Here is a 22,522-nt window from a genome sequence, read left to right as displayed (position 1 = left end):
AGTTTTGTTCTCTTCGTCATTGTTTTTTTTTTTTTTTTGAAACCGGTTGAACTCAGAGTTGGCATCAAATCCTTCCCAACCAAGCTGAATATGATCAAGTTTCAGGCAATTTGGCCGACATAAATCCCTCATGCCGAAGAGAAAAAATCTGCCGATGCTGATGCCTTGAGTCACCCATTATAATTTTTAGAAAATTTGGGTTATTTTTTGAAATATACACTTTCAAAATTTTATCTGGAAAAAACCTGGAAAACTCGGGGAATTTTATTTTGAGTTATGAATAGACACTAGACAGCCTAACCGGTGTTCCTTTAGCCTAAAGGTTTTATGAAACGAGACATGCGCTAAGTACGAGGAGGATCTGCACTGCAAGTATTCGGAGTTTTCGAACGGAAACGGAATAAGTGAATTGAATATCAGATTCTATTTGTTTTACAAAATATTTTACTATACCAATGACCAAATTGTACTAACAATCAACAATTAACGTGATCCATTCTTATTAACATAACAGTACTCTATCCTGCGTGGTCCCTTAAAGTCACAGTTCAAACCGCTCACTCTCGTTCCTCTTCCTGCAAGCGCAAAATGTCCGCCTTGTTCATAAAGTAATAACTCGGCTGGCGTCCCTTCAGATCCTTCAAGACTCGTTTTGCTCCGTTCTTGATCAGAATTCGACTGATTGCTTCGACGTTGCTGATTCCCATTGCGTAGTGTAGTGGGGTACGTTCAAGCTGGAATAGATTACCAAGTTGAGTATAGGATGGTACATGAGATTTGCATTTGCTCTGAGAAACCTACATTGTCACCAATTTTGAGAGTTGGTCTGAAATGGGTCGCCAGATATTCTACAATTTCTTCGTTTTCCATCAATACCGCCACGTGCAACGAACAACGTCCTGTAAACAGTCATTAATGGTTGAAATTGTGATATTGTAAAGATACAAACGTTATTTAATGAAATTCGTACCGTAATAGTTCTTAGTCCGCGCAAGCTTGGCTCCATCTAGCTGTTGAGTTATTTCCTTCACTTTGACCAGATCCTTTTCTCGAATGGCGCTCAGCAACTTTTCACGATTTTCCTGTAAGTAAGTTTACAATTTTTAGAATGTTCTTTCAATTTCTTAATACATTTGTATTTTACCTCAAGCTGCCTGATACCCTCCAAGAACCGAACCACCTCCCGATGGCCCCTGGTCGATGCGACCTGTACAATCGTCGTTCCATCGGTGCCGGCCACATCGACCAGATGATCGTAGCCATCGAGCAGCATCCCGGTCAACGCATCCAGATCGCCACGGGCCGCCAATCCCAGCACATAGCGATCGATTTCCCGGGCATTGTCCGGTTGCGTAGCTTGCAGCGAAACATCCCGCGCCGTACGGTACAACTCGTCACGGTAGGTGATGCTGGTACCTGCGTGAATAACGGTAGAATTTGTATGAGTAATTACTTAATTTTAGTTCAAATCAATATACCTTACCGGATTCTTCAATAAGTTGAATGATGGCGTTTTTCCCGTGAGACCTAGCGCAAGCAAAATGAAGCATACTCTGTCCATGCTCGTCCTGGAATTACAACATACTTAGAAACTAATCCACTCTCATCTCGCCATCATCCTACCCTATTATCCATGAACGGCGTACTCTCACCGGAATCCGGCGATGGAGGCGCCTGATCTTCCAGTCTCTCTGCCATCGCCGGTGATTCGGGAGCTCTTGCGTCTTCGTTTGACACAGCTTGCGCAAGCAGAGCTATTTGTACCGTATTTGCGGAACCTTCCAGTTCCTTATCGGAATCTTCCTTAACAACTCCCTCGATGCTGTTGTTGTTGGAGTCGTTTTTACCCGGTTCGGTTATCGTTTGACTGCTGGCACTGTTTTTCGTTCGGTTCTGGTTGGCAAAGTTGTACAGATAGGTGGCCAAATAGGTGATCGGGTCCGCCGGGCGTTTGTTGGCCACTTCGGTAAGGCCTTTGATTAGGGGATCACCGAGAGCTGGAAATAGAGAAAATCGATTTTATTGCAAATGATAACAGCAGCGGATGATTGTAGGCATTGGATAAGGTTCGTCTATGCGAAGCATTGAAATCCTCTATAACGGATGGGCAATGGAATCAGTCATGGATATTCATTCGATTAAAATTTTGGAATTTATAATAAATACTGATACATACTGCTGCACTGATGCCTCAAATATGTTAGATGCCTTACTAAGCCATTGATCTGCCTCTAGAGCCGACCTACTGATACCTGAAGCCATTGATCTAGTCCAGAGGTTTCCAAACTGTTTGCTACCACGGCGCCTTTTGGAATTTTCAACAATTGTCAAAATTTGAACAAAAAATAAATCAAACTAAATTGCTTTTTGATTGAAAATTTGAAATAGGTAAAAACCATTTTAGTGACTTTTGAAGTCTTCCTTATAAAGTCAAGACTTTGGTATAAATTATAAAAGGAAATAAGGCGACATTAGTATTAGCACAGACAAACAGACGTAACACTTGCGAAATTTCCATCGACCACGCTTTTAGCGATCATTTTAAATTTTCATAGTTGTGGCTTTCACAACCAGAGGCGCGCGCATCGTTTTTCTATGTGTTTGACGTTTTACACTAGCGCCTTCTATTGACGATATTGCACAACACAGTGATTCGTGCAACTTTTCCACCAGGTGATGGTAGTGTGAACTGGGCGATGGATTTTCATGAAAATCGTTCAAGGTGTTACGTCTCTTTGTCTGTGGTATAGTCAGGGATGGGATCATTCATTTGCAATCAGTTACATTCACTTGCTGTTAACTCGCTTCAGAAGCATTGTAACAAAAATCAATGTGTGGAACACTTGTTCATTTTTGTTTTACCTGAAACTTTGTGGAACAATGTGCTAGCGTAGCATCAATAATTAGGTCAACAAAAGGCAGCAAATGCAACTCTGCACGTCGTGAATGTAATTTACATTCATCGCGTGGAGAGTTGCCTTCACAGCTCGCTCACGACTTTGGTATGCGTGTGCGACCCCAATGATTTTCGGCTAACTTTCAGATAAAACTACAAAGTTGAATTCATACATTCATTGTTTTTTGATAGATAGTAGCAAGTGAATGTAACTCTTTGCAAATGAATGATCCCATCCCTGGTATTAGTAAACAAAACAAAAACAACAAACAGATGTTACGCCTTCAATAGTCCATTTTACGAGCCGTTTTTATGAATGAAATTTTGACAGGAGGTAGCGTCCAAACCCGTGAAATTCAATATCATCATCAACATTGTTGTCACTTCGTAAAATGGCTCATATTAAGAGTTTGTTCTTTGTGTTTTGGCTCAAAAGCATGCGGCGCACTTTAGAAATGTTCACGGCGCACCAGGGCGCCGCGACGCTCAGTTTAGGAAGTACTCTAGTCTATTTAGTATCAAAGAAGAATTTATTTAGAAGACAAAGATAACCGACTCTAATTTTACCGTACAAATATTTATTCCCCCGGGGTCACATTGCTCATGCAACACTACCGCCATCTGTTAAGCCAGAAGCGCGAAAAATATCCTCTTCAGAGATTCCTAAAAGATAAACCATCCAATAATCTTCGAGGAACTCCTTTATGGATTTCTTCAAAGTTTCCTTTCAAAATTTCTCCCGAAAATGCCTTCTGAGATTCTCTGGGTTCCAAAGTTCCTCCAGGAATTTGATCCGAGATTCTTACAGGAAATTCTTTTGAGATTCCTCCTCCTAGAGGAATCCTTCCTTCAAGCCTACGTTCCGAGATTCCACCAGGAAGTCGCCTTGAGATTCCTCCCGAAATTCTTCCTAGGATTTCCCGTTAAGGAATTCTTGGAGGAGTCTTTAGAAGAACTTTTGAGGATATCCCAGAGAGAGCTTCACAAAGAATCTCAGAAGAAGAATACATAACACTTCGACGAATCCTACAAAAAACTTTTAAAAGAATGTCAGCAACTAATTTAGGAATCTTAAATGGAACCAACTTCAGTAAAATAAATCCTACAAGAAAGAATATTAAGAGGAATTCCAGAAAGAGTTGCTGGAGGAATCTCCGTAAGTGAAATCCTCAAACGGAGGAATCTTGGAAGCACCTCTTTGTAGAATCCTAGATGGAACTCCTAATGGGATATTTGAAAAAAACTTCTTGGAAAATCTCAGAAAGAACTCTTGGAGAAATCTGGAGAGAAATTTCGCATATCTGCTCGGACATAAAACTTGGAGAATTTCCGGAATTCTGAAAGGAATACCAGAATCGAATTCCTAAAGGAATGAGGAGTTTTTGAAGGAATCCCGTAAGGTAGTGCTTCCCAAACTGTGTGCCACGGCGCCCTGGTAGGCCGTGAACATCTCTCAGGTGCGCCGCAGGCTCTTGAACAAAGAACAAAATCTTATTATTGAAGGCAGAATATATTTTTAGTTGTTTTTGTATTGTTTAGTAAAACTAGTGTTACCTCAAACCCTTTTTGTATTCTATACCAATGTCTAACCTTTTTGAGGAAGACTTCGATAGAAAGTCATTCAAATTTCCTCTTCTAAATTTTGAAAATTTTCGTAAACACTCTCAAATTGTTATTTGGACTTTTTATGAATCTGCTTAGTTTTCGATTTTATCAATAGCTTGTAATACAAAGTCAAATTTCGAGAAACTTTTTTTGCAATTCTTTCCATAATACTGTCAACTATAATTACTGTAAATCTCCAGGTCTTCGTGCTGACTCAAACATTTCAGGGAGATATTTTTACTTACATCACTATCATAACTTGTTTGTTTGTCTCTATAACTGAAATTTCCAGCTCTATAGGCTGGTGAAGCTCCTTATCGTAAACAAATCTGCAACAATTTATGTGTCGATTTCATGCATGATTCTGAAAACCGCCTTTTTGAAATGTTGAGTTGAATTGAGTTTCTTTAGTTCCGGATACAAAAGCATGATCCTGACAGCTTCTGAACCATCAATTTTTCTATCTATTTTCCATAAAATTTGGTAATCTACGTACTTTATTTAACAAATTAAAAAGTTTCGCAATGCAATCTTCCAGAAATTTAAAATTTGAGTTAAGCTCTGGGAATCTTTAGGCTTTTTTACGATTTACACATATTTGGAATTTTGAACTGAAGTAAAATTATTGAAATTCTTTATAATTTAGAAAATTCCAAAAGGCGCCGCAGTAGCAAAAAGTTTGAAAACCTCTGTCGTAAGGAGTTTGTGGAGGAATTTCAAAAAGAACTCTTAGGAGAATCTCAGAAGACATCTCATTAGAAATTTAAGAGGGTATGTTGTATGTAACTCCTTGAAGAATCACAGAAAGCACTTCCGGTAAAAATCTGAAAACCCCGAGGAAGAATCCCAGAAGGAGCTCCCTAAAGAGACCTAGAAAGAATTTGGAGGGATCCCTGAAGAAATTTCCGGAAGAATCCCGGACCAGGAATTCTTAGAGGTATTTCTCAAGAAAGTCCAGAAAGTGGAATTCTTAATGAGTTCCTTCTAGGATTCCTCAAAAAGGTCATTCTGATATTTTTTCCAGGAGTTTATTCAGCTTTCCTCTGCTAGTATTCCTTCAGAGGTTCTCATTGTGATACGTTCAGAAGTTGAAGATATCTTCTGAGGTTCCTAAAGGAATTCCATCTGGGATTCACCAAAGACTACTACTATCAGTCCTGAGCAGACTGCAGAGGGCCGAATTGGAAGATCTCCATCCTGGACGATTGCCTGCCATCGCCTTGACCTGTGGCCAGGTCAAATTTCTGTCGGCTTGCTTAATTTCGTTGTTAAGGCTGCATCGCCACAACCCTCTGCTACGATGACCTGCTAGATTCCAATCTAATGCTTGCTTGCAGCTTTCGTTTCCGCCCCTACGTAGAGTGTGGCCGACCCACCTCCACTTTCGCTCTCGAATTTCTGTCGCCTTCGCATCGGCTTTTGATGACATCGACGATGGAGAGCCAATTGTGAGCATTTTTGTAATTTTTGTGTCGTGGAAAAACATTTTTTTTTTATTTTTGGCTGATATTCAGGACTGTTCTGTATATCTCAAAATGGTTTTTGGTGTATTTTAAAGCGTATTTACATTTTTTTAAAATCATTGAAAAATTGATGTTTTAGTCACCTTTTAGAAGTCATTGTTTATTTTGTATTAAATCGCTAAAATTAACATATTTTAGATTTTTCCTAAATCATTCTATCCTTGTTTAATAGTTTAAGGGAATCGAATACACTCTAAAATTATTTCCCTTAAAATTACACGGAAAATAAAATTTTCTGTGAAAAAAAATTAAAATAATAATATTTCAACAATAATCATAAAATCCCAAAATGTTTTCATCTAAAAAAAATCCGTTCCCCAAATTGGCTTCCAGGAAAAATATAAAAGTGTGGGGATGTTCAAAAATAAAAATTAGAAAAATCAAAAACTGAAATTCACGAAATCGAGAATTAAAAAGAATCATCTTCCAAAACATGTTTAAATGGATTTTAGATGACGAAAAATGATATTTAGATCAAAATCAAAAATTTGGGTATTAGAGGGTTAAACTCGCAAAAGCAGCCCTCACCTTCTTGATCCGTGCATCTATGTAAATCTTGGTGTCGCAATCGACTGCCATTTGCCTACCAAGATATTGAAAACTTTCAACATTCTCCACTGCTTGCCCAGCTACCGTAAAGCTGGAAGGGTTGACCGTGTTTACATCCAACGATTTGGTCTCGTTGACGTTGATGGTGAGACCTGCCGCCGAGGAGCGATCGGCAAGATCATCGAGCTTGCTCTGCATATAAGAGCGCCCTTGAGCTAGGAGAGTAACGCCATCAGTCAATTCGAAGTCATTTAGGTGCTCCATGGTAATGAGCTGCCACAGCATTCCACGATTTGGTTCACGATAAATCGCATTTACCAGGATCTCGTCGATTACGATGAGGAACAGTAGCGGTGATAGTACACATCCTTGCCTCACTCCAGCAACGACCCAGGTGGGATCAGACAATACACCGTTGTGCAGTACTCTGCACGAAAATGCCCTGTACTGTGCTTCAATGAGGCCAATGATTTTCTCAGGGACACTCTTGCGCCTGAGGGCTTCCCACATGTTTTCTTGATTGAGACGGTCGCAAGCTTTTTCGTAATCAATGAACACCAGGTAAAGAGACTCTTGGAATTCATTGATTTGCTCCAAGACAATACGGAACGTGATAATACGGTCCACACAGGATCGCCTGGTACGGAATTCTGCTTGCTGTTGCGTCAATCTTCTCATGTATCCGGTTAACGTTCACTTTTCAGAGGACTTTGAGAACGATACACAGTAACATGATGCCCCGCCATTTATCGCACAGTCAGGTCACCCTTTTTGGGTACCTTTACTAAGACGCCTTGCATCCAGTCGGCCGGAAATGTCGCGGTTTCCCATATGTTGCAGAATAATTGATGCAGTAGTTGTGCGGATACTACGGGGTCAGCTTTGAGCATCTCAGCTGATATGCGATCGACCCCTGGGGCCCTGTTCGATTTCATGCTACGGATGGCTGTTTCTATATCCTGCTCTGATGGAGCTTCGGTGTTGACACGGGTAATGCGTCGAACCCTTGGCGGATCATGCTGAGGTGTTGGTGGCGTGGCCGACACTTGAAAAAGGTTTCCAAAGTGCTCAAACCAGCGTTTCAAATAGTCAGCCGGGTCGATCAGTAACTGTCCAGACGTGTCTTTCACGGGCATCGTAGCATTCATCTTGGTCTAAGGCGACATGAGACATCGTAGAGGAGACGAATGTCGCCGATGTTTGCGGTTTTCTCGCCTTCGTCGGTTAGGGAGTCCTCCCACGCTCTTTTGTCCCGTCTACATGAGCGTTTCACTACCTTCTCGAGAGCCGAATAGCGCTGACGGGCTACGGCTTTGGCTCCTCGTGTTTTCGCTCGCTCTATCGTGAATTTGGCGTTCCTTCGCTCCTCTATCTTCCTCCAGGTATCATCTGCGTTCCACTGCTTTCTTCGGGTGCGTAGCTCGCCCAAATTATTATCGCCGGTGGCGATGAAGGCGTTCTTGATGGTGCTCCATTGATCTTCTACGCTTCCAACTGCTGGAATATTCGCAGCACGGTTCTCTAGCTCCTCGACGAAGGACCTTTTATCCGCAGCGTCATCCAGTCGGCGTGTGTTGAACCGGCGCCCGATGTTCTCCTCCTGTCGCTGAATCCTGGCAATGCGCAGTCGGATCTCGCCGATTAGGAGATGATGGTCGGACGCAATGTCGGCGCTACGTTTGATCCGCACATCAAGAAAGCTCCGTCTCCATTTTCGGATGATTCAGATGTTTCTCGATTTGATCTTCCGTGACGCCATCACGGAAAACCCATTTTATATTTTGTGCACTGGTCGATGGGGAAAGAGCGATCCCCCAATCCAAAGTCATTGTTGCCACAAAACTGTGCAAACAGCTCTCCGTTCTCGTTCATTTCTCCGAGACCGTGGCGTCCCATGACGTGCTTATAGTCCGATATCACCTTTCGGAATCTTGTCCACAACCGCATTCAGTTGGCTGTAAAAGTTCTCTTTGTCTTTATCATTTCGGCAGCATCGGTTAGCGCGTAACATTGGATCATGGTAAAGTTTCGAAACAGTGTTCTGCATTTGGCTACAATTATCCTCTCATAAATAGGTTTCCACTTTATGAGCGCAGCGTTAGCGTGAGCGCTGAACAGGATACCAACTACACGGTGGCGAGGAGCGCGTTCACCTCGTAGACCAGAATATACCTAACAGAATTTGATCCGACGCCAATTAGTGTTCTCCATAGTTCGGCCAACGGAATTCGTTCAGTTCAAGGATCTCAACCCAAGTAACAATTCAAATTCCTTTAAGATTTGTTTATTTTTATGGAAGCTTTGTCATAGCATGACCAATTCATGAAACATTTATAGTTGTTTTTATCAAGAGAAAACAATCTCCGTTCGTATACGGTTTTTAAGTTTTCTTCAAGTTAATTTTGAAAATCGCGCATTAAACAACTTGATTCACTAAGGCATTTAATCTTATAAGTTTTAAGACGTATTTGAAGTTTTTTTTTCAACACCCTACTAACATCAACAAATTTTATTAAAAGTTTATGCTTCGTTTATTCAAGTATAATTCATCTGAGTTATTCTCCTTCAAAAACTTCTTGAAGCTTTCAATTCTTGAGCTAGAACCACTTCTCTGGAACAAGAACCAAGCGGAATAATAAAACAACGAACTATCTTATTAACTCAAATAACAAATTATGCAAAAAATTGGTTGTAAACAACTTTCTTATGCAAATATAAACACTCAAACGTTTTTGCTCACTGTTGATTTAGCCGTTTTGGTGCTCAAATGTAATCATATCGACGAAATATTCATTTTGAAGCCAATCAAAAATGCGAGTGGTCCAACCTTCAGCCAGTTACTCACACAGGCCACAGCAGGGGCCACAGCAACTTGAATTGAAAATTAAATGGGTATTGCGCGCAAACCCCAAAATTTTATTCCCACCTTTTGGTTTCCGCGCCGAAGACCCAGCGCCAAATTCGGCGACAAAGAAACATGCCATCAGTCGCCAGACAGTTGGCAATCCTGATATAGAGATAAGTGACATTTCAACACACGAACACTAGCGCGAGTTTTTCCTCACACAAAAATGCACGCTAATTCAAAGGCTATTCAGATTCTATATGCAAATATTACCCAATCAAATTGGGTGAAACGGGTAAATAAGGATAAAACTAACACCCGCGGTAGGAGTGCAAATGTTTTCCTCACAGTTTCACAACTACATCTACAAAAAAGGCACGCATACATTTGAACGTGATTACCACTATTTGACGGCGGTCGCCCGTTAGTTATGGGAGTGGATTGTTGTCATGCAAATAAAACTTTCCGCAGAAAATGCATGTGTATTAAGTTATTGTTGACGGATTGTTTGCTGCTAGTGTGAAATTTAGCAATTTGCTGTATCGCGTAAGCTTTCGTTGGAAGCAAACGTCAAGTTCTTCAGCGAAGCAACGAAAATTTTCAGTGTAAAAAAGCAATACTGTGACGCTTCTCATGCTTATGCTAAATGGTGTAATTCTAGTAGAATGCACTTATTTTTTAATGCAAAATACACGAAACTATAATAGCATTGCAGGATGTACGCGAATTGTACAGAAACAACTTTCTAGCTCCAAAAAGGTAAACAAACAATTGTCAAAGGCTGTTACTCTTGAATAAAACGAATAAGTTTCAATCTGCCTTAAGATCATCACTACTAAAAACTGTCTTCGATAAAAGCTGTAGATTTCATGCAAGGCAACTTGGTTCTATCATAGCTTTGAGGTGGGTTGGATTAAAGGTAATAACAATTGATGGCGACTGCATGAGTTTTGTTCGCTTGGAACGGCAGCCATGTTTAGAAAGAATTGAAAAAGTGGCGAAGCCTTTTGTTTTTATATATAAAACATATGTAATTAAAACTCAGCTAGAAATCATGCACATAGAGGGAATGCTAGAGATAGTGCATTTTTATATGAGATATAATGTAAAATTACATTACAATCGTGTAAATTTCCGCCATCCATCGTGTAAACCATCATGGACTCCAACCGGTTACGTGACTATTAGCGAAAATTTACACGATTGTAACGTAATTTTACATGATATCTCATGTAAATATGCACTAACTCTAGCATTCCCTTTATGTGCATTATTTCTCGCTGAATTTTACATGAATATTTTTCTGTGATGAAAATTATGTTTTCGTATCTTAATAGATTATATTATTTTTGAGGCGCTTTGTTTTTTTTTCGTATGTTTTGGGTGGCATATCAACGAAGAAGTGGATATTTCACGGAAAATTTTGATTCCCTTTTATCAATGATCTGTCAGTCAATTTAGCCATTTCAATTTGATGAAAATTAATTCGTAGTTCAATTTACATTTCATCCATGAAACAAAACTAGTTCGCATCTGCATAACGCTTAGGTAAAAAAAAATCATTTATTATGCACTATTAGTACTTTTGGGAAAGACAGCTAAAAGATCAACATGCCTCAAGCTATTCTTGTCAAAGTTTTATGAAAATTGGCTATAAGATTTTCATAAAACTTTAACAAGAATAGCTTGACAACAGTACAGCTCAATAGTACAAGTACATAAATACAACTAGTTTCAAAGCAGTCTTCAAAAGCAGCCTTGGAGATCTCCTGAAGTGTGGGCCAGATTAGTCTTATGGATATTTTATGCCTATTTTATCTAGGATCCCAAGTAACCACGAGGCACTATAATCCACCTGGAAGCGAATATAATGCTATTAAGGAGCTGACACGCTTTATATTGGCCGCTTAATAGCCCTGTGTGCCAAAAGTGGCGAAATATAGTGCTAATGGTTACTAGGGATTTGCAGAACATAGAACTTTATTGCTAAGTTTTATTATTCTATCTTAGAAATTACTTCAGGATTGCCTAAAAAGTTGAATTGTTACTTGGGTAAGCTTCATGCGACATACCTCATTGGCTAGTTGTGCCTGTTTACCCTGCTGGACTACGGTTAATACATCCCAAGTTCTAATTCTTGTTCGTTGTTTTGCGCTAAAAGTCGTTACCGTTGAATGAGTTCGTAATCTTTCATCGTTCGGAGTCTTTTTCGGTTTTTGGGCTTTGGGAACGTACACGGAGAAACTAAACAACTCAAATTTGAGTTCTTTTAAACTCAAATTTGAGTTCTTTTTCATCTCCCTTTTCATGCGCTCTTTCTTTTGTTGTCAGAGAGTGAAGAGAGAAACAGCCCAATTTTTTCAGTTCGAGTGCGTCAACTCAACGTTGAGTTTCTGCCACAGTACTCAAATTTGAGTGAATAGAACCTAATCGATTTTTCGGTTGGGTGAAAAAAAACTTACTTTTAAGTATTTTTTTCACATGGAAGCAAACAGGAAGAACCCAGCATAAACATCGATTCCATCAACTCAAAATTGGCTTGACGCACGCAACCCCGAAGTTGGGTGGAAAGAACTCAATTTTGGGTACTTTCGTTTCTCCGTGTAGGTTGTTGGCCTAGGATCCTCTATCAACCGTGGTGGGGCACCTATTCACGATTTCGAGCGCACAAATCTCTTCGTAAACAAAACCAGCGAACCTAATCTTCTTATTTGAAGCTTATTACAAGTGAGCAAGAACAGAATAGTACAATGTACTGTTGTTTAAAGCTTGCTTCCAGAGATTTATGCATCTGAAGTTCTGATGCACTGTTGAAGCGGGATTTCAAGACGTTTGTCCTTAAGTAATGCTTTCGGTGGAGGAGCACTTCATACTCAATCTCTGGATGAAGGATGAATACCAAGATCGCCAGAAGCGAAAATAGGTACTCAGAGCATACCGTATCAAACTCATAATGCGCATCCATATAGGTGATAATTGAAGCCAATAAACAACATATTTATTATCATAATACTGCCGTGAATCGCATATCTGCCCCATTTGCATGAGAAAATCAGCAATCATGGTACTGATATGCGATTCACGGCAGAATAAGTAACACATTTGATCCTATTGGTTGAACCATCGTTATTTGAAAGTTATAAAAATCTGACCGAGATTTTTCATGTAGGTATTTACGTTTGCTATTTTTCAGTGGCGTCGCGTAACCTCACTTTTTACCTGTGCACCAACCCTAAAACTTGCTATTGCAAGAGATTCATGATCAAAATCGAAATAGAAATGAGTGAAAGCAGCTATTCTCGTTATTTTCTAATTATTACAAGCAAATTTGTTCAAAAAATTCAAGAATTTATACTTGGTGCACAGGTAAAAAGTGAGGTTACCCGACGCCACTGCTATTTTTAGTACTTACACGTTGCAAGATACCGGCCTTCCTCCGTTCGAAACAAGGGAATCTCTACTTGTGGATCGCTCAGTTCTGGAAAATAAATGTTCGTAACGAGGGTCATGGATAAAAAAAATCATTAGCATAGAATTCGTACCAATCAAACCAGAAACCATCGAACCAATGCATGCAAACAGATGTAGCGTAGTCAAAAGACAATGCAACTTAAGAAATACACAAGAAAATCCAACTGAAATACTATTACATAACTGAAAGTTGTTACCAGGTACCAATTACGTGAATCAGGGATGAACGTTAGCTAACAGTTGTTCCACTACGGCTAGTAAAAGCTAATTGGTATTAAATACAAGCTGTTGGAAAGATTTCACAACTTTTCGTTGGAAAAGTTGCATTTGTTTCTGGGTAATGTCTTTATTGTTTTTTCTTTTGGTTATTCAGTTTGGGTAGAATTGTGATTTGTTATACAGCTAAGGCACGTTTAAATTTGGAAACATACTTCTCCTGGTTTCATACATGGATGCGGTTCTGTCAAATTATACATATCAAGCACAGATGTTTGGTACGATCTTTGACTTTGTTCAAATGCGTATGTATACTGAATTAAAGTTTTTGCAGAATGGTATCACACTGGAAACACCGAGAGGATAAAAAAGGAAGGTGAGTTGAAAATATAGATGCTACTAACCCGCTCTAAGTCCAGACAAAATCTTTCCAACACTTTGTACTCTTTGTCATCGTCGCATAGCATTTAGGCTCTCGTATCAGCGGGCCTTGAGGTTATCACTAGGTTTATTTGGCAAAGATTAGCACTAATTTGCGGTGATATGTAAGAAATTGTGAATATTTCAGGAACTTTGGTAGCACAGAGTTGGTTACACACTATCAGTTGCTCCTTAACATCGAATCAAAGTCTGTTGCTGTTGCTGAAGCTACGGCTCTAAGAGAGGTGATGAAGACGAACAATGAATGAAGTGTGCGGTGGACTGCGGCGTAGGTGTCGTCTAGTGAGTTGGTGCCGCTTCCACCAAGCTATTCTTTTTCTTACGAAATATCTTCAACAGCGTAGCAGCAATGTGCAACGAGTTCGACATCGAGAGTTCCTTCTCCAGCGCGACAATGTTCGTAACTGCGCCAGTGTAGTCCTGGAAGATCTGCCATTCGGTTTGAGACAGCGATCGCATGTTACTCATGCGAACTGTGGACTGGTCGTCCGAGGTGAGCAAATGAAGTCCCCGAACTACGCAGAGATGCCGGAGGTTTTCTCGTTCTTTTCGAAGATGCGGCAGATCAAGGAATAGGGTCAGTTTCAGTCCCGTACCCAGGAACGATGGGCGTGAAACTAAATAGCCGAGGAAGTAACTGTGCTTGAAAAGTATCTTGTCTTCAAGGTAGGTCATAGCACGACCAATCTTCGAATAGGCACTTCCAATGTCAGCTGGATTTTTGGAACTAGTGCAGCACAGCACTCGTAGGTGTTCTTGGGCATTGATCCAGGCTACCAGATCTTGCTTATGGCTCACGTAGACTCCACGACCGTAAGGCCAAAACCTTCCATTCAGAGCAATCGACTCCGCAGTCTGATACGGATCGTTATGGTCTAGCATCGGTATCAGCAGACCGGACGTTGCGAGTATGGTTCGTATCTCCGATGGGTTCTCGAGGATTTCATTCATAGTGTAATAAGTCCCTAGTTCTTCCTCTCCGATAGCTGCCGCAAACGTCATCGATAGAATCTTCGATGTCAGTATTCGTTCCGCCTTTTCTAGTTGTGCTATACTCAAGTTCAATGGAAAATCAAAATCGTCTAGGTTTCGCGCGCATTCGATAACTACTCCGGTTATGAACTTCCCTGAGGTATCAAGATTTAGGTGAACATCACTAGGGTTCTCTCGAAGAACGCTTCCATTACTCTCTCCATGCTGGTTCGGAGATTCTTCTAGAATGTATTGCGGGAAGAATTGCATTTGTGGATGTGGGAAAAATTCTTGCTGCAGGTCCATGCAATGCATGTCCTTGATCAACGGCACTAGAAACTCTTGGAACACTACAAATACGTCGTAATCCGGTATCACAATCCCTACGTTAAGATCTTCGTCAATTTTCTTCTCCTTGGTGGCCTTCTTCATCGCAGGCCATATCACGTCGAACAAGTTATGATCCAGCTTCGTTTGGCGTTTCTTGATTTTGTCAAACACACTTCGCTTCATAAACCTTGCCAAGTACGAGGTAATAAGAATCCTCAGCGAAGACGCGCTACCGGGAACACTGTTCGTTGGAAGTCGAACCGATTTCATTAGTTCATCTACGGGTTCGTGGATGATTTTGAAACACCGTTCCAGGGTCGTTAGCGTATCAACGTCATCCAACTCTCGGCGAGCACTGTGCTGATCGTCTGGCACTACATCACATCAATCCACATACCCGAACATTGAATGAGCGCGTGAGGCGAGAGATGAGAACAAACATGACAATGATGAGAACCTGCTGGTTGGAAAGAATCCGCACGCGTTTCGTGGTTGGTTAAGTGTCGCATAAAGCCAATTTTTTAAGTTCATCTAAGAAACTTTCTCTACAAGAAAAAACCTTTCAAAAATCAAAACAACAAAAAGCGAAAAAATCCCGTGAATCTGAATTTATGAGAGTGCCAAATGGTGAGAAAATGGACCGATTCCAGTCGAATCCGGGATCAAAAGAACAAACTTTTTGAACAAATGGACAACACTTAGTGATTCAGGATTCGCACACTGGACGTGGAAAGGTTGGAAGCCCTACCACGCCGGGACCTACCTTGGTCGCTGAGCATAGAATCCGCGAGGTCCTCCTCGGCACCGTAGTCCTGTAATAGCTGCCGGTGAGATAGGAGATCCTTGGTCTTCTCGTGATCCAGATAGAATTCGGCCGAATGGTTCGACTGTCGAGGCGAGAGTGTTGTAGAATGGAATGAAAATAAAGGTGTAGGAGTGGCATGAAAGGTGGCTTTCACATATGGAGTGTAATTGCAGTCGCGTACGGTATATTTTACTATCGATTCAGGGTATTGCATTGCAATAACACTCCAGTCATTGGATCAATAACTGTTGCAACACGGCCGGCATGAATAAGTGATTTGTGAGTTGCGGAAGAGTCCCGATTTGGTGGCAACCTGGGAAGGCGTTTCAGTGTCGTGTGCAGTACTTTTGTTTTTCAAAGGACAATATCTTTGTGCAATACTGCCTTTGCAAATTTGCACCACATTTGGCCTAATACTCTATTATAAATTATATTTTGAATAGCCAGCGAAAGATTAGAAAAATGTTTAAATAGTATATAAATTTGAGGGTCTGGCTTTCTCAGTATGGGGAACCCAAACGATTTGCATTACCTGACGTTTCGCCTCAATTTGAAAAATACATATCTAAGTCCTTCTAAAATTATTTTAATAATTAAATTCAAAACAATAAATTATAGGAAAGATATAAACAGCCTTAAAAGAAACTGTGGCACTAATGTTGAAAACAACAAAAAAAAAATACAAAATATCAAATAAATAAGGCCGAAACGGCCGTATAAATTTAATTGTTTGAATTTCCTAGACTGAGGAAGTCAGACTTTCCCGAGCAGACTATTTCCAGCCGAAAATCTCATGCATAATTTATTCGTATGGGACTGCTTTGCGAGTGGGGGCAGTATAGACAATAAGCAAAATGATTGAGATAGGCAAAATTTGGAATATTTTCAAAAATGCAATATATTCAAATATGTAAATCCACAAAAAAATGTTACTAAATTACGTCTTGGTAATCGATCGAAATAAATGTGTGGGCATTTTAACCCTTTGGGCCAAGAACTCAACTCCATGAAGCTTGGAGAAAAAAATAACTGAAACACCAATAGCTGTAACTGCTGCCTTTGGATATTGTTTCTTTAACGACATGGAACAGTTTTTCACATCTCGCGATATTCTAGGTGTTCCAAACTGCCCTGAAATTCTTTATTCTTGCAACAAATAATAGCATTTCATAATCTGCTGGTATTCATGAATCTCTCGAATACTCTAATGCCATTCAGAAGCCATGGAATCCCACACCCGACAAACTCACAAAATGTGAGTGTTTCTTCGGAAGGGAAGTAAAGCGTGGGTTTCGAGATGAACTAGCCTAGGGCTAAAAATCTCGTTAATACAGACAAAAAAAAATAACATGGAGTTCAGAACCTCCGATTTGTACTCGTGACAGTAGTCATATCCGCTTTACAGAGTAAACGTGGCGTAATTAACTATACCTCAAACTTTTGGCTAATACAGTAAATTACGGGGTGACCCCAAACTTTTGGTTAATGACTTTCAATTAAATTTACTTAATAATTTTTTTCATAGATTATTTAGCCAAGTTTGGCATGAATCAGTTGAAAGCTAATGTAAAATTGGTTACCGTCGTTAGGGGCAGGGATTGGCGGCATGCACCGTGCGGTGCGAAAAAAGCGTGTGCTTCACACAATCGCAAGTGCTCGTCTCCCGCTTTGCCGAGAGACAAGAGACGTATGAGTGAGAGCTTTCGTAATTGTGCGAGAGACAATCGCAGCACTAGCTCTACGGCGCAGGGAGTAATTGCACGGTGCTTGGGACTGCGCTTGTCTCCAAACAGAAAAAATCAATTAATAAATTAATTGAAGAGTTTGTGTTTTCGGCAAAGTTGTTAAGCTTGTCAAGTGTTGACAAGTGATGGGTCGTTTGATTCGAAATTTTTCCAATCGTGCGTAGTATCAAGCCAAGTGCCAAGCACGGAGACAAACACCGAGAGGGTGCATACGACAAAGTGTGAGAGACAAGAGAGCTCCAGCGCGCGGCAAAGTAAGCGAGCAACACACAACCGATTGCGCGTACTCGTCTCCTTCTAGTTTGTTGTGCTGTCTCGTAGCAGAGTGTGCGGCACGCAAAGAGTTTTGAGTCGCACCCTATCCCTGGTTAGGGGTGAGAATGGGTCAAAAAAGGATACTCAAAGATTGTTTGTTAAATAAAAAATGCAATTGAAGTCGGAATAACTTTTTATTTGGTATGTATACTCTCCTATGTGGTAATGATATTTTAGCAAGAAAGTATCACGTTATATGAATTTCCTACTAAACTACAAATGATTGAACATTGACCCAATCTCACCCCTTAGAGGGGGTGAGAATGGGTCAAAGTATTCGAAATCACCTATTTAAGAATATAAGTTATTTTTATTAATCATATCTAGTAAACCTACTTAAAACATAATGTAATCATGACGAATAAAAACTTAGGTAATTTTAAAAGATGATTAATCCACCTAAAAGGGCGAATACAACCGAAAAAATGGTTGAAATTTGACAAAATAACGTTTGCATACTGTATCACCATTTTTTGCCATCATCATCCTCATTAAGAATTTCAACCTCCATGAGAGGAGGGGAGATTGCAATGAGGGAGGGGCGCATTGAAAGATTGATTGTAAAAAAAACATGATAGTTTTAGTATACTGCATAAGAAATGTTTAACCAAACCCTCCGTTATAAACTCTTATGTGCATGATCATTGGCCTCTATATTGCTAAAACAAATCACTCCATCTCAAGATAGAGGGTCGTTCAAATATTATGTTTAGTCTATTTTGTGAGCTTACGATATTGCAGTACACTTAAGATAAGCTGATGATTAGAAGAGCTGCCCAAACGCATGGGTGTATTGTTATAAATGATTTTAGGCATTAAACGTATTAATTAACACACTCGTTTGACACTTCTCGACATATTTTTGAAAGAAAGCGTGCTTTTATGAAGAAACGGTGAACATGGCACCACTATTACGTCAAATGGGGACTGGATAACAAGTTGAGTTTTTAGTTAAGGTTATGTGCACTCGATAACTTGCTTGACCCAATCTCCCCCCCCCCCCCCATTCTTAATATTTAGACATAGGGTCGAAAATATTGAGTTTTTAAATAAAAAGAGCAATGACAGCCCGCTTTTTTCATTACATCATCCAGGTAATACCTACAGAGCTATCCACTTATAAGAAAAGTTATGTTAGGTACTTGTGTTAAACATAACGAAGGAGAATTTTTTTTCAGAGTGATATACAAGTAGTTTCGTCATATAAGTTTAGCCACAAATTTAACAAAAAACGTTTATTGCAAAACATCTTATTCTGCATCATGACGTGTAAAAACATCTCCTCCTCTTTGAAATAATATAAAGTTTTAACTATGAATTAACGATAGTTGATGAGCTATTTCAAATTTTATGTTTCTCTGTTTTGACCCAATCTCACCCCCCAGACCCATTGTCACCCCCATCGACAGTATATTATCGCTCTCATCTTAAAATTTTGTCGACCCAATTTCCAGCGACACTGCCGTACATTTAATTTTTCTTTAAATTCTGCCACTTTAGGCTAAGCTTACATACAAATATTTTTGAAAATGTTTCACCTGAATCATATTCGAAGTATGGCTTATTATTTTTTAACTGACACCTAGTTTTTTTTTTGAATCGGACATCAATTGGCGGGAATATGGGCCTAAAAATGATATGTTTTTGAAGGGATGAACCCAAACTTTTAATCGGGAGTGTAGGAAGAATTACAATAAGAGTTTTTCAAGAAATGCAGGGGACCAAATATTCTTTAGAAATCCTCTAAATATTCTACCTAAAATCTATCGATGATCTACGAGGAATACTTCCTAAGATTCCGCCACGATTTCTTCACACTCTCCCACAGATTCTCAGAACTTCTCGGATGTTCAAAAAAATCTGAAATTCTTTCATAAATTCTCCAGGGATTTATTCAGATATTACTTCATGATTTTTTCTTCAATTACTTCAAAGATGTTCTCAGAAATTCTTCCAGTGATTCCCCCAGAGATTCCACTAGGAAGTTTTCCAGGTATTCATGAAAAGATTCCACAAGAAATTCCTTCAAATATACTATTTTTCAAGAAATTCTTCTAAAAACACTTCCAAAAACTCCACCTTAATTTTTTCATCAGATTTCTCCAACAATTCCTACAGAGGCTTCTACAAGAACTCTCTACAGGTTCCACCACCAAATCCTCCTAAAGTTCCTGCAAAAAATGCCCCATGAATTCCCTCAGGAGTTCCTTTAGATATAACTCAGAAATTCCTTCAGCAGGTCGTCTAGGGCCTCATTCACAGATTCTTCCGAAAATTCCACCACAATAAACTCTGGGAGTTTCTCCTACGTAATTTTCTCTTAAAAATTGCGTGAAGAACACAATGAAACTAAAATGAGTCCCTGACAGATTTTGGGCCGTTGAATTCAAATCTTAAATTGGCCATTGGGCATAGATTTGCTGCAGCATGTTACAATTTTGAATTATAGCATAAGGTACACCGGGGCAAGTTGAAACTGATAAGGTAAGACGAAACGCGAAGTTTTGAAATAGATTTCAATACAATTTGGAAGTTTTTGTTTCAACAAAAGATTGTTTGAATCTGGCTTTCGAGCTGTTCATCATCATTGGATAACATCATGTTATCCCGCTGTTTCATCTTGCCCCACCCGTTTCAACTTGCCCCGATGTACCTTAACTTTTTTTGGCAAAATATGCGATTTTTTTAATTTTTGATCAATGTTTAACAGTTTAACCCTCTAATACCCAAGCGGTCTCCAGTTAGCCTAGTGTTTAAGGCTTAGGATCGCCAATCCGAAGACGGCGGGTTCGATTCCCGTCCCGGTCGGGAAAATTTTCTCGACTCCCTGGGCATAGTATATCATTGTACTTGCCTCACAATATATACAAATTCATGTAATGGCAGGCAAAGAAAGCCCTTAAATTAATAACTGTGGAAGTGCTCAAAGAACACTAAAATGAAGCAAAGCCGGCCAAGTCCTGGTTGGGACGTAAAGATAGAAAGAAGAAGAAGAAGAAGGCCACTGAATGGTAGTTGAGCTATGATACCATGCAATTTGGGTATCTATTGATCAGGCTTGATGAGTAGAACTCAAAAGTAAATACCTATCCGAAGCTATTTTGAAAATCAATATGGTGGACCATAATTCAAGATGGTGGGCCATAATCTAATATGGCGGCCACGGAATGGTAGTTTGAGCTGTGATACCATGCAATATGGATATCTATAAATCGGGCATCGGTAACGATTAGATAAGATGCTGGGTCATTAGGCCGAATGGTCATTAGACCGAATGGTCATCAGGACGAATTGAAAGTCAGCCGTTATGAGCCTGTAAAGGGATCTGTTGTTTTTACCTTCTCCAACAATTTTTGCCAAAAAACTAGTTTAACAATAAAACTAGAAAGAATAGCCAATGTTTTAAAGAAGGAAACATTTTTGAATTGAATATCAGCAGTTTTAGCGCCAAAAACTATTTTAGCATAGATACTAGAAAGAGCAGCATATGTTTAAAAGAAGGAAAAAAATCATGGGTAAAATATCAGTAGATTCAGCATCGATAAAGTATCTTCGTGCATATCACACGATATACTCATGCAAAATGGTCATTTGCAGAGGAAACTTTCAGTTAATAACTGTGGAAGTGTTCATAGAACCTGAGAAGCAGGCTTTGTCTTAGTGGGGACGTAACGGCAAGAAGAAGACCCACTGACCCAATGACTTAGGCCGAATGGTCTTCGGCTTAATGACCTTCGGCCGATTGGCCTGACACCATTAGATAAGATGAGACTTTCTCGAGGTACCTTCAGGATTCTTTCCGGGATTTCTTCAGGCATTCCTCTCGAGAACATTCCCAGTATTCATCCTGGGATTCCTTCAGATGTTCTTTCCAAAATTGCTGAAGGGCTTGCTTCTGAGATCTCTTCAGGGATTTCTGCAGGGATTGTTTTAGAGGTCCTTCTGGGATTGAACTCCTACAAAGATTATTTCGGCAATTCCTTCTGTCATTCCTCCAAAAAAAGGAATATGAAAGAATATAAATTGCTGCCGAGATTTCTTCTGGCAACCTTAGATTTTGTAGGTATTCGTGCCGATATTTCTGATAAGTTTCCTTCAAAAATTCTTCCCAAGTTTTTTCAAGGATTTCTTCAATAATTACTTCCGGGATTTCTTCTATGGTTCTTTCGAGGATTCCTCCTGAGCTTCTAACAGATCTAGGAGGAGGTTGGCCGGTTGAAAAAAACAATAAAGCCGCTGGAGCAGATCAACTACCAAGCAAGCTTCTAAAATACGGTGAAGAAGCACTGGTGAGAGCACTACATTGGGTCATAACCAAGATTTGGAAGGAGGAAGTATTACCGGAGGAATGGATGGAAGCTATCGTGTGTCAAATCTACAAAAAGAGCGACAAGTTGGATTGCGGTAACTACCGCGCGATCACACTACTGACTGAGCGCTGCCTACAAGATATTCTCTCAAATTTTATGCCGCCGTCTATCACCGATTGCAAGAGAGTTCGTGAAACAATATCAGGCTGGATTTATGGGTGAACGCGCTACAACGGACCAGATGTTTGCCATCCGCCAGGTGTTGCAGAAATGCCGCGAATTCAACGTGCCCACTTGTTCATCGATTTCAAATCGGCGTATGATACAATCGATCGAGAACAGCTATGGCAGATTATGCACGAATACGGATTCTCGTATAAACAGATACGATTGATCAATGCGACGATGGATCGAGTGATGTGCGTAGTTCGAGTATCAGGGACACTCTCGAGTCCCTTCGAATCTCGCAGAAGGTTACGGCAAGGGTGATGGTCTTTCG

At 40.0% G+C, this 22,522-nt stretch overlaps 1 protein-coding gene across 5 annotated transcripts in view; it reads right to left on the bottom strand.

Annotated features, from left to right (window-relative positions):
• Nucleotides 1-421: 421 nt before the first annotated feature.
• The window catches only part of LOC109419096 (uncharacterized), a 127,037-nt gene continuing 104,936 nt past the window's right edge, over nucleotides 422-22,522 (bottom strand). For 3 of the 5 annotated variants that reach the window (XR_009997576.1, XR_009997574.1, XR_009997575.1), the window contains exons 14-21: nucleotides 15,612-15,735; nucleotides 13,870-15,222; nucleotides 12,831-12,896; nucleotides 1,624-1,997; nucleotides 1,484-1,568; nucleotides 1,145-1,416; nucleotides 802-1,082; nucleotides 422-734 (exon numbers count right to left, since the gene is read on the bottom strand). Coding sequence is in view for 2 of the 5 variants with exons in the window: in XM_062850857.1 (XP_062706841.1) it covers nucleotides 558-734; nucleotides 802-899; nucleotides 971-1,082; nucleotides 1,145-1,416; nucleotides 1,484-1,568; nucleotides 1,624-1,997; nucleotides 12,831-12,896; nucleotides 13,870-15,222; nucleotides 15,612-15,735 (2,661 nt within the window). In the remaining 3 variants the exon portion in view is untranslated. The remainder of the gene's footprint in view (nucleotides 735-801; nucleotides 1,083-1,144; nucleotides 1,417-1,483; nucleotides 1,569-1,623; nucleotides 1,998-12,830; nucleotides 12,897-13,869; nucleotides 15,223-15,611; nucleotides 15,736-22,522) is intronic. The other 2 variants (XM_062850857.1, XM_062850858.1) reach the window with 1 other exon arrangement.

The sequence above is a fragment of the Aedes albopictus genome, chromosome 2 (genome assembly GCF_035046485.1).
Source record: "Aedes albopictus strain Foshan chromosome 2, AalbF5, whole genome shotgun sequence".
NCBI classification, from domain to species: Eukaryota; Metazoa; Arthropoda; class Insecta; order Diptera; family Culicidae; genus Aedes; species Aedes albopictus.
This window is presented reverse-complemented; position numbering and strand designations above follow the sequence as displayed.